Source organism: Coffea eugenioides, chromosome 9 (genome assembly GCF_003713205.1).
Source record: "Coffea eugenioides isolate CCC68of chromosome 9, Ceug_1.0, whole genome shotgun sequence".
Lineage (NCBI taxonomy): Eukaryota > Viridiplantae > Streptophyta > Magnoliopsida > Gentianales > Rubiaceae > Coffea > Coffea eugenioides.
The window spans coordinates 35805378-35818871 of NC_040043.1; the positions used below are offsets into that span (position 1 = coordinate 35805378).

A 13494-nucleotide genomic window follows, 5' to 3' on the forward strand; every position below is an offset into this window, starting at 1 on the left:
ATTCATATATCTTATATTTTCTCTTTTTCGAGTTTCATTTTTTGCATATTCGTGATCTCTTTTAAGAATCATTTTGGCCATCACAATTAATGTAAGTCGCATTAATTAAATTTTGAAGAGATATTTCGACCCTCTCGATATCCATTAGGTCTAGATTTGCATCCATATAGAAACACCCTAATATGATAAGTTTATAGGTTAGACTAAGAAAATTTTCGACTAAATCAAGCAACTAGCTTTGGCTAAGTTAAAAGGGTGCTTTAGATCAAATCTTTGCCTTCCCTTTCTTCAACCGTGACTCCCGAACTCTTTTCTCTTGTTTTTCGAGGACCTGGAGTCGTCTAAAAAGGGTTTATCTATTTATTTTATTAAAAATACATATTTTTGGTGACTTGGTACGCCTTAACTCAATACCAAGTAGTGACTTCTATTTTTCTTAAAAACTCTTTTTTAGACTATTATTTTGGGTCAAAACCGTCGCACATTTTAAATCCCATTTTAGGCCCTTTTTCTTTTGTTTATTTTCTAAAATAAAAAACTCATTTTCCAAATCAAAAAATTCATTTTTCTAACACCTAAATATTTAGATTATTATTATTTTTCAAAAAAAAGGGGCGCGATAGCTAGCGACTCTACTGGAGATGTTTAGAGAGTCTGAGTACTTGATTTAGTCGATCCTTTTCTTTTTCTAACTTTTTCTACATATCACATTACGATGTTTTAGGTTGCATTTTTCTTTTCCTTTTCCTTTTAGGATTATTGCATTTTACACACGTGACCGCCTCTCGCTTTCCGTATATGCGATGAATGATTTATTTACTTTCATTTTTATTATCACGCTTTTGCATTAGGGGTGGGGGGAAATGTCACGTTACAACCTTCATGCATGTTTAATATCAATCGCTCCCCTCAAAGAAGCACTTCATACGTACATATACTATCTCTTTATAACTCCTCATCTTATTTTCTTTTTAGTGGTTGTCACACCACTCCTCCTTATTAGGATTAGCTTAGATTCACTTGGACATGTGGCCGTGATACGACGTGCGCGTAGCAATATCTGAGAGATCAATCGAACCACCAACTAGAGGTCTTAGGATTGATGACCCTTCACTTTTGGTTTGAAAGTTTGGGAACCTAAAATCTTATCAAATATAGATGCATTAGTAAGCCCAACCTCATGCATCAATGTTAGAAATCGCCTATGATAGAGTCAACTTTACCCTGTTAGGCACACTTGACACGAGGGGAAGGATTCTACCCCTTTTCTTTTCTTTTATATTTCTGTATCATTTTATTGTTCCAACGTACTATGTGTTATTTATTTATTGAATTAACTTCTCTTTGTTTTCTCTTTTCTTGCATTCACAAACCTTAGAAAATAAGAGTCTTATGGTACTCTTTTTAGAGCCCACCTTAGTAGATAGATTCTCACACGTTTAAATTACAAGTTATTGCATTTTAATATCTCAATATTGCACTTCACTTTTAAGCCTACTCTGGCATATAAAAGGGTTGCTTTAGGTCATGTTTAATCTGCGTTACTACATATTTACTCGTTTTAATAAACTGGTATCATGTATCAACTATAGAGGGAATGCCGCATAGGGGATCCCATGTTAAGGATAAACTACCTTTCGTCTCGAATATATAATCCAATGTGACTTGCACGTTTATATTTTTTGTACCATCCAAAGGGGTAGTGCACAAGATAAGGTAGGATCCGATTCTTTCCACGATGACGACATTAAAAATGATGGAACGGCTTTGCACATTAAAATATGAGTCTCTAATAATCATCTTTTGATCATTTTATCAAAGTTGGTAAAAATCCCTTGCGTAAAGGACGTTAAGTTGAATAAATTCACAAATGATTCCTCATTATTGAAATAATAAATATATCGAGGCCAAATCTTGATTTTAGAAAACTTATAGACTAATGCATTGCAACGAAATTTGTGACATTTGAGATTACAAATGTGCGGGCAGTCCAGTCGATTTTTGAATAAACTATCAATTTCATCCAATCCATTTGACCAATTTATTCATTTTTAGGACAATTCAGTCAATTTTGAATAAATCTTCAATTTCATTCAATCCATTTGACCAGTTTTATTCACTTCTAGGACAATCCAATCAATTTTTGAATAAACCATCAATTCCATCCAATCCATTTGACCCGTTTATTCTCTTTTAGAGTTTCGATCTATGGATCACTGTAAAAACTAGTCGAAACATTGCAATCTTTTCAAAAATAGCTTCTTTCATATTAAATTGACTTTTTACATCTCTTTATGTGTCAACCAAAGCAGTTAATCCATTCAGACCTTGTCCTCATTTTGTTAGATCAAATGTCTTCTGTCTTTCCAATTAGTTAAATTTTTCAAATTTTTTTCACACGAATATCAATAAATTAATCGGATCCATCAAGTATTGTATGGTGCCTACTCTAGAAGATTGCATTTTTTATGCTAGGCCTACCTTTTGTATAAAAGGGTTTTCTCATAGGACATGCATACCGATTTTACAGTTTTACTTATTAACTCTAGGTATTTTTCTTTTATTGTTTTCCCTTCCCTTGCATTTATAAAAAATGTTTCAATAAAATAAAAATATTTTTTCTATATCTGATAACAATTTTGGTTTGATAAATTTTGAAAAAAAAATATAACGAGTATTACTTGATTCTTGGGCAGATTCGACAATGTAAAAATCTGAAGAATCCATCTGGAAATGCTAGTCAAAAGCATCTAAGATATTTCATGATATGATTGTTTGTAAAAACAAAAACAAAAAAAAAAGAGAGAAAAAATCCTTTTTTATTTTGATTTGTTGACACATTTTATCTCAAAAGATAAAGGAGGGAAAAAGTGTATATATATGAAAGTGTATCCTTTACAGATTTTTCTTTTCTTATTTGTATTGTAGTTGAGCAAAAATTTTTGTTTCAAACACTTGCAATAATAAAGTTTTTCATTTAGACAATTATTGTTTTGTATATATTCATGTACATTTCATTCTTTATTTGCTCATTGGGAGACTTTGTGACGCCCCCACTTCTCCCAAGGGCGAACCCAAGGGTATCGGCGGGACGCCTGCCCAACTCTCGTCAAAACTCGATACCATCCAATCCAAACTTAAGGTACATAACCAAATAAAAAAAATGAACTGAAAACAAAGTCGCTTCCTTATACAAGTATTCAGTCTTACATCACAAGTTTTCAAAATACATCAATTTTTTCAAAATGTACAACTTCCAAAAGTCGTCTAGTCAATACAACCAAAAATTCTAATCAAAAGAGCCATCAAGTAGGCTTCCCCATAATTCCTTTCATCTCAACTCCTGTTAAGGAAAACAAATCTAACGGGGTGAGCGAATGCTCATGAGGCCAAGAAAACATGCAAAACACGTAGTTCAAATAACAATATCATTTAAGCGAGAAATAAAGTTGTAACATTCAAGCAATTCACAATTTTCAATTAAACACATTCACTGATGATACAGGAGATCTCAAAAACTAATTTTCAATTGTTTTGCCCAATTCAATCCAATACCTCCACGTGGTGACACTCCGTCAACCGGGTAGGTATTTAATTTTGTAGAACTTTACTTACTCTATTTATGGTTCTGAGTCGACATGAAAGGTACCTCCCACCCGAATCGGTGTAGTACATGCTATCGCTCAGGGAATCAATTATACATTTTTGGTTCTGAGTCGACATGAGAGGTACCTCCCACCCGAATCGGTGTGGTACATACTATCGCTCAGTGGTCGATGAGACATTACTCCAATCGACTTATATTTTGTTTATGGTTCTGAGTCGACATGAGACGTACCTCCCACCCGAATCAGTGTGGTACATACTATCGTTCAGGGAACCGATTACAATTATTTATGGTACTCAATCAACATAAGAGGTACCTCCCATCCGGATCGGTGTGCTACATGCTATCGTTCAGATAACCGATTATAGCACTGAGACAGTATGACAGGCACCTCCTTCCCGAATCGGTGTGGTACATGCTTCCGCTCAGATCTCACGAGTTAAACGTGTTCATGTATAATTACCAAATCATATGTATTCAGGTCTTAAGTACCACGTAGTTCAAAGAGAGAGAGGACAAGGGCGTCCCCACGAGTAAAATATGATTTGTCGATAAGATTTACTTCGATCGACGTCAAGTCAACACAAATGTAATTTGCAATGGTAACACTTCACTTAATTCACATAGCAATTGACTTCACACAATTCGAATATCAATTCACATACCACAATTCAATTGTAGCATCAACAATTTCATAATACTCAATTAACAATTAAAGCATTATCAACAATTCATGCACTTGACACTCACCAAATCACAATAAGGGAGTAAGTGCAAAAGATCTTTAATAATCCATTTCGAGATTCTTTTCAAGACCTTCTTGATTGCCTGAAGAAAACGACCAATAATCACTCTCACACATTTTCACAAATTTCTTGTTAAATAAGGAAGAATGCACACAATCTTTAAAATTCAATTCAATGTCCTTATAAGAGTGTCACTTTATTGAAAATTAAGATTCAAAAGTGAGGATTTTAAATTACTAAAGAAACTTGTATTCCCCACGAAATCGGGTTCAAAACAATATACCAATATCAAGATAAGAAGTCAAGTTCCCAAAATTTCATTTTCTAAGAAATCGGCAAATTTCAGCTTTGCGCGGCAAATTTAGAAAAATCAGATCTTGCACTCAGTAGGTCTAAAATTGGAAAACTTAGTACCGTTGGAAACTAGATCCAAAGTACTAAAAGTTCCTAGAAGAACTTTTCCAAGATTCTAAACGGAAGACATTCAAATTTCAGCTCAAAGTGGCTGATATAAGCACACAAGGCAGTTTTAGTCTTGTTTTTTGGTAAACTTTGGAAATTCGGCAGAATTCACAAAAAGAGAACTAGCCTCTGAAATTTGTAACACAATGACAAACGAAATTAAATTCGGAGTTTTGAGTGCCAAAATATAGCAGCTCAAAGTTGGTCAAAACTGAAGACAGTTTAGTAAATTTTCCAGACTTGAAGAACAACTTTGGCATATCATTTGGATATCGAAATGGTCTTAGAATAACACCAAATGTGGTACATTTCAACTTCCATATGGGGGCTATTCCTTTATCAAATTTCATGTAAAAACTCGTACGAAAAGATAGTTAACAAAACTACCAAAGTTCAAGAAATTTTCAAGACAAATCTATCTTCTTGTTTTCTTTCCCTTTTCAAACACTTTGCACTATAAAATCAATCCCATTTTGGTTCATTTGTGAAACCAAAGTCCAAGAAACATTTCATAAGCAATTGATAGTTGGTTAACATCAAAATTTCAAAATAAAACCTCTCACAAGCAACCAAATCAGTCGGCCAGCCAAAAAGAAGGGTTTTCCAATTTTGTCGCAGTTTGAAAATAGAACCACATCTCACTCAATACAATTTGAAATTGAGAATGGTTGGTGGCGTTGGAAACTGGAATCATAAGGCTACATTTCATCAGAAAAAATCGTTTTCAAAATCAATTCATAAGTGAGAAAAAATAGAACCACAAAATGTAGCTTCTACCTTTCTCTCGGATAGGCCAACAGAACAGGGCAGCAACTGTGCCGACTCACTACGGCTCACTCATTTCGAACCAGAAAGTGAATTTTATACCGTTGGAAAGCTACAACTGTCTAGTTTCAAATGCCATAAATGACACTCAATTTCAACATCTGTACAAAAAGATATGTTTGATCAAAGGGACACTGTTCAAGCTGTCCGAACACATTTTTCAGGTTTCTTCACATTTCGAAATTTCAAATTTTGCTCAATTAATTCAAATGATTTTTGGTAGAAACTTTCTACACACCATATATAACAAATATATATCAGTTTCACAGTCATTTGAGCACCAAAAATTTAAAATATAAACAAGGAAAAATAGAACAGATTTCGGCCAGCATTCCTGTGCAATTTCCTTCGATTCTCTATCCATAATCATCTTAAACAATACTTAAACAACTCAAACCAAGTATTATATCATCATATCAGCCCATACAACCAAGGTGGGAATTCATGGAACGCACTTCAATCAATCCAATCCAAGTAATAACAACAATAATGAAGCTACAAGCTTCAAAGCCAAGGATAAAACCCATTAAAGCCAAGAATGAAAGATTGGATGGTGTTGGATGGTTACCTCCTAGTTTTGAGAGAAATCAGAAATTTTTGGCACCAAAAGCTCCAAGAAAACTGCCAAGATGAAGTCTTTCTTCTAGCTTAAGTAAATTCCCAAGTGATTTGTGAGTTGGATGCAAAGTTTGAGATGAAATGGAGGAAGATTGGTGCAAGAATGAAGAAGCTTTTCTTCCTTTCTTTTCTTTGCTGTTTGGTCGGCTGAATGGAGAAGAGAAGATGAGGGTTTTGTGTTTTGTTGGTAGGTAGATGAAGTGTACCAAGGAAGCCAAGTTAATGGTGCAAAAGTCAACTAAGAATAGTGCTCGCGCGAGCGTTTCGTATCTGATTTCTCTCGGGTTTGTTTCACTTGTGTACTAAATCTCTAATGTAATTCCAATAACACTATAATTATTCACCCTTAGTAGTCTAGTATAAGTTTATTAAATCTCCACTTAGCCGTTCCGGCTCGATTTACGCGAACTTTCGATTCGCGCGCGATAAAGCGAAATTTAAAAGAAATTCATATAACGATGATATAATTAACTAACTCTAGGGTAAATAATTATAAAAATAACTATTTTAAGAATAAAATATGAGTTCTCAAATTTCCAAGATTATTGCACTCTCGAATCGAATATTATCTCGAAAAATGTGTATTCATCATTTATCGCTAAACGATTTATAGAAAAATTAAATTCGCGAATGGAACGTTTTAAAAATATAAAAGTAACATATTTGCATACAATGGGTTTTAAAATGAATGAAATAAATTAGTCGGAGTAAACGGGTGAATAAATAATTAATTAACTATTAAAATAATATAAAAGTAAGAAAATAAAATCCGGATCCTCACAGACTTTATGATGAATTTTAAGAAATAAGACCAAGTTGAGATTTTTCAACTTTTTGCTTAAAAATTCACAAGTGTATGTTTATTTTACTAAAATCTTGCATAACTAAATTTGTGGTCTAGACTATTGAATGAGAACGTTCGAAATCAAAAGAGATCACTCAAACTGGTTAGTTTGTCTTAAAAAATCAACTAAGATGCCTTTTCTCCTTTCATTTTTACTATTCATATTTTGCCCACTTTTATCAAACCGTCAAAGTCAGTCACATTGGTTGACAAACTTTAGAGTGGGGTAATTTTTATTCTCAAAATGCCCATTATACCTAACCAGATTCAATCCACATCTAAGTGAAAATAAAAATGTACATTACTCTTGTTTGTTTTGAGAATTTGGAATAATACTTTAAGCGTTCGTTTGTCTATCTATACAGATCTTATCATTTGTTATTCTATTTGAGCCTTTAAAGGTACAATTTCGTTTCAAATAAGAGCCTTAGTGATCATAACCCTACATTGGAAAAATTTTCAAATGTCAAAGGGGAATGGATTCTCCCAATGGACTATTCTTTATTTTGATTGTCATGCGAAATGAGAATAATATTTTGGCTATCGTTTTTATTATCTAAACACTGTTTATTCTTTGCATCCTCATTTGAGTTAAAATTGGTGGTTCGTTTTTAAAGCACTTATGATCGCACCCCACACTGAGAAAGGAGATTGGAAAATTTTTTAAAAAATAGCAAAAAATGCTAAAATTAAAAAAGAAGATTGAGAAACTACAATTTGGGGGAATTTGATTCTACCATTAATATTTGGACTCCAATTTAAAAAAAGAAAAGAAAAGAGGGGGCATCTATGCTCTAAAAAATAAGGGGTTCTCAATCCTATCATTGATATTTGATATTCCGGTATTGGCAAAAAAAAAAAAAAAAGAAAGAAAGAAGAAGAAGAAAAAGAAAAGGGAAATGTGAAGAAAAAGAGAGAAGAAAATGGAAAAAATGCAAAGAGATTTAATACTGAAATCCCCTATTAATTGATGATAAAAGTCAAAATGGAGTCCAGGATATTTGAGTCCAAAACTAAAGCAATTTTTGGGAAGAAATGAGATTTTAAGTGCAATGTTCTTGAAAATTTCATTTCTTTAGTTATCGTCATCAAACCTCATTAAAAACTCATAAAGTCCATCGCTGATTTATCTTTCATGGCAACTCGAAATAAGGATCATGCTCCTAAGGGATCTACCAATCACTTGTGATCACAGGGTCATAACCTGTTTTATATGTTTAGCTATCTCTTGCCCATATATTACAAGATTATAAAGCTTATATGTTGACTGAGTTTTCTCAAGAAATAAGAGTGATAAACTATTTGCTTTCACCAAGATGTGATATTGAATAAGTTAGACATGATCTGGACGTGAAAGTAAAATAGATCCTGACATATCATCTTTAACTATCATTTTTTTAACTACTTGAAAATCAGAAATAACACCCACTTGATTGGTCCTAAAAGATAAGGTAACAAAAAAAGGACACTTTTTCCTCAACACCGATCCTACAATGAGGAAGAGATATTTTGCAATTTGGTCTTATTTTGAGAGATTCATCATGGAGTTTTCTACATGAATTTAAACATGACATTTAAAGTGCATCATTTGAAAAATGCAAATTCTATTCATATTGCACATTAGTATGTGATTATTTTCTAAATTTTAGAAAATACAGTTTCTTATTTTGCTCAAATAAATCGAGAGCTATCCGAACAAAATTTTTGCAACTAAATAGGCCCACACTGGGGCAAATTTTTATAATATATTGTTCATCTCAATCCGTATCTTTTGATGATGACAAAACAAATGGATGACACTAATATTCCCCAAAATAGATATTTTCAGATTTGGAGCAAAACTGGCTAACAAATGTTGAAACATGTGTCAGATGCACAAAAAGTCTGCAACGGCCGTCCAAAAATCTTCGAGCAACTTTGGACGCATAAGGAACTCACTCTCGAACGTCCGAAGCAAATGAACCTAGCTCTCTAAACTCACTGATTTCGTTCAGACGAACAATACTTGAGTACCGGACGTCCGACAAACGGTGCGACACTTCGGACGCAAAGTATTGAAGCACCGGACGTCCTAAACATTTCAAGAAAAACTTCTTCAACTCACTACCTGCGATCGGACGCGAAAAATCTGCCTACCAGACGTCCGGCACCACCAACGGCTAGTTGACTCTTCAGCTGCCTTCTATCCGTTGACAGCATTTATTGGAGTACTTTTTGGTCTCTTATAAATAGAAATAGTCAACCACTTCAGAACAACTTTTGCACATTGAAACTACATCAGATCTTGAGTGATTCAAGTGTGAGAATACTCCAAAAAGAAGATTTGTACTCTTAGTTGTGTAATTTTCTATAAGCTTTTCAAGTGTGTTTCAATTTCTTCAATAGTGTAGCTTTGTGAGGGTTATCCGAGTGATTATAAAACTTCCTTGCTTGATCAAGTGAGACTTGAGGCAAGGAGGAAGTGATCCTTCCTTTGTACACAAGAGATTGGTTGTAAGTTGATCAACTTGAAGAAACTTGCTATATAAAGTGATATTCAAACTCAAGTTGAGTTTGAAACTTGGTTTGCTATTCCATCTCTTTACTTACTGTCCTGCAATATAAACTGCTTATTTCTTCTCTCACAATCACTTCTGCTTATTTATTAATTGTTCCTTTGTGAGGTCTTTTAGAAAAAGAGGGCAAGTTCGAGAAAAAGTGACTCACATCTTGGTTAGTTTTTAAACCACCATCCCCCTCTTAGGTTGTCTTCGATCCTTACAATTGGTATCAGAGTTTGGTCTCCTAGAGATTAAGCTCAATCTGCTTTGGAGTAAAAATGACAACCAACAATGCCATATTCTTTGTGAGACAATCAGTCACTAGACCTCCAATATTCAATAGGTCAAATTATGTGAGTTGGAAGGAAAGGATGATTATTTTCTTACAATCTATTGATATTGAGTTGTGGTTTATTATCAATGAATGTCCATATGATGCTTCTATTACTGATGAAGATACAAACAGGCCGAGACCAAAAATAAGAAGTGAGCTGACTGTTGAAGATAGAACTCATCTCACTCTAAATGCTAAGGCGATGAATGTACTATATAGTGCTTTAAATTCAAATGAATCTATTAGAGTCAAGGGTTGTAAATTTGCAAAAGAGATTTGGGATAAATTTAGAGAAATTCATGAAGGAAGTGAGAATGTGAGAGAACAGAAGAAGTCCATCTGGTCACTAAGTATGAATCTTTTAAGATGGAACCTCATGAAAATATTGACAAAATGTATTGCAGATTCAATGATCTTATTAAGGATCTAGAAGTGCTTGAGAAAGATTACTCTCTAGATGAGAAAAATAGAAAAATTCTGGATGCCCTATCGAAGGATTGAGAGAGTAAAGTGACTGCCATTGAGGAAGCCAAAGATCTAAATACATTATGTATTGAATCTCTTATTAATTCACTGCCTTCTTAGGAGCTAAAACTCAAGTCCAAGGTACAGGAAAAAGAAGACACAAAGATGAAAAAGAGTATTGCTCTGAAGGCCTCACAAGATGAAGATGATACAGCCTCCCTGGATGGAGATGACATGGAAGATGATGACAGTGATATTGCACTCATCACACGAGACTTCAAAAGAATACTCAATAAGAGAAAATTCAAAAAATGTGGATCTAGCAATTCGTTTCCGAATCAGTTCAACAACTTAAGAAACAAAGGAAAGTCAAAGTTCAACAAAAAGTAAACTGATAAGTGCTTTGAATGCGGCTAACCTGGATACTATGCAAATGAGTGTCCAATAAAGAAAAAAAAGGAGAACAAGATTGAACGAAAATCAAAGTTCAACAATTTTCAGATCACCTGGAATGACTGCAATTCAGAAGGTGAAGTCAAAGAAGAAGAGCAATCTGCCCAAATAGCTTTCATGGTCATTGGTGATGAAGAGGTAACCACATGTAACTCTCAAACTGATAGTGACAGTGAATCCGATGATGATGTTAATTCATTTTTGAAAAAAAATGCACAACAATTTGAAAGAGTCCTATGTTAGGAACAAGGAACTAAAACAGAAAATTAACTTTCTGATACAAGACAATGCAAATCTTTTTCGACAAAACAAATGTCTGAGAAATGAAAATGAGAGCCTGAAAATGATTGAAAATGATTTGCATGCTGAACTTGATAGAAAAACAAACTTCTGTAACATGCTCAAAAATGAACTAAGCAACTTGAAAAGAAGAATGGATGATCTTAGTGATATGCTTCAACATAAGAAATAAAACTGGTTTCAAAGAAATGACGCAAAATCTCATTTTGGCACTCATCAGATAAGACTGGATCAAAATGCAAATGAGTTTGCTATCCATAGGAAAAGGCAAGTCAGATTTATTAAATCCGTTCATGTGAATAACTCTTTAACTGAATGTAGCTTCTGTTGTCAATTTGGCCACATAAAAGCAATTGTTACGTAAGAAAAAATATGAGAAATGGCATGAGATGCATGTGGATGGTCAGACATAATGCTAACTCTCAAGAACCCAAAAAAGTAAAGGGTACCAAAAATTATCTTGTGAATCTCTGCGTAGGTGAACTGGTGAACACTGTTAAGAAATCAAAGTGGTTCATAGATAGTGGATGCTCAAGACATATGACTGGTGATACATCACAGTTCATCAAGCTCAAGCCAAAAGCAAGCGGAAAAGTGACTTTTGGAGATGACAACAAAGCCAAAACTGTTAGTATTGGTGATGTGGGTAAGAATGGTCAAACCTTTGTTCACAATATTCTTTTAGTGGAAAATTTGAGTTACAACTTGCTAAGTGTTGGTCAATTGTGTGATAGGAATCTGTTTGTGTTATTTAAAAAGCATGAATACCTTATTCTTGACTCTAAGTTCAACACTGTTTTCAAAGAAAAAAGAGTGAATGACATCTATGTTGTTATCCTTGAAAAAGTTGATTCCTCTAGCCTTAGTTGTCTCAAAGCAGCAAATGAGGACCCCTGATTGTGGCATAGAAGGCTCTGTCATTTCAATATGGATTTGCTAAAAGAAATTTTCAAAAAAAAACTTGTTAGAGGGCTTCCAAAAATCAAATTTGAAAAAGACCGAATCTGTGATGCTTGTCAATTTGAAAAACAAGTTAAGGTATCTTTTAAACCAAAGAAATGTGTTTCCACTTCAAAGCCTCTAGAACTTTTACATCTTGATCTATTTGGTCCTACTCAAACCACTAGCCTAGGTGGCAAAAGATTTTGTCTTGTTGTTGTTGATGATTATTCTAGATACACTTTGGTGATGTTCCTTGCACACAAAGATGATGCTTTCAAAAACTTTATTTCACTATTTGCAAAAGTTCAGAATCTGATTGGTTTGAAAATCATCAATATAAGGAGTGACAATGGCTCAGAATTTCGTTTCTGTGGTTTTCCAGAATTTTGTGATAACAATGGTATTACACATGAATTTTCTATTGCAAGACTCCCCCAACAAAATGGGGTTGTTGAAAGAAAAAATAGAACTCTCCAAGAGGCTGCTAGAACCATGCTTAGTGAATGTAATTTACCAAAGTATTTTTGGACTGAAGCTGTTAACACAGCCTGCTATACCATGAACAGAGTTCTTTTAAGACCAATTTTGAACAAAACTTCCTATGAGCTGATGTTTGATAGAAAACCTGTTGTTGGATATTTTAAAGTCTTTGGTTGTAGATGCTTCATTCTAAATATCAAGGAATACCTTGGGAAGTTTGATAAAAAATCTGATGAGAGAATCTTCTTGGGATATTGTAAGAATAAGAGAGGTTTTAGAGTCTATAATCGTAGGACTCTGGTTATAGATGAAACTATACACATTACTTTTAATGAATCTAATGATGACATTTTCATGAGTTGTGGTGAAGATGATGATGCAGGTGTTCAAGAAGAACTAAAGAGGCTAACAATCAGTGACCAAGGCACTGCTTCACCAGAAAATGATTCAAAGGAAGATGAAACTCAAGATAGTCCAACTAGAGAAAACAACAACAGAGACTCTACCACTCCTGATGATCTTCCAAGAGCCTGAAAATTTGTCCAAAACCATCCTAAGGAATTCATCATTGGTGATCAATCCGAAAAAGTCAGAACGCGTTCCTCGTCCAGACAACTAATAGATAATTTTGCATTGATCTCACATTTTGAGCCCAAAAATGTTGTTGATGCATTGAAAAATGAGAACTGAATTTTAGCTATGGAAGAGGAGTTAAATCAATTTGAAAAAAATAAGATTTGGACATTAGTGGCTAGACCACAAGATCATCCCATCATTGGCACCAAGTGAATTTTTAGAAGCAAAATGAATGACAAAGGTGAGGTAGTAAGAAATAAGGCCAGACTGGTAGTTAAGGGATACACTCAAGAAGAAGGAAT

General features: G+C 34.0%; 1 protein-coding gene across 1 annotated transcript in view; it reads left to right on the forward strand.

The window, feature by feature from the left end:
• The window catches only part of LOC113782484, a 41504-nt gene extending 28354 nt beyond the window's left edge, over positions 1–13150 (forward strand). Inside the window, exon 2 of the mRNA XM_027328374.1 lies at positions 12999–13150. Within this exon, the coding sequence (XP_027184175.1) occupies positions 12999–13150 (152 nt within the window). The remainder of the gene's footprint in view (positions 1–12998) is intronic.
• The last annotated feature ends 344 nt before the right edge of the window (positions 13151–13494 follow it).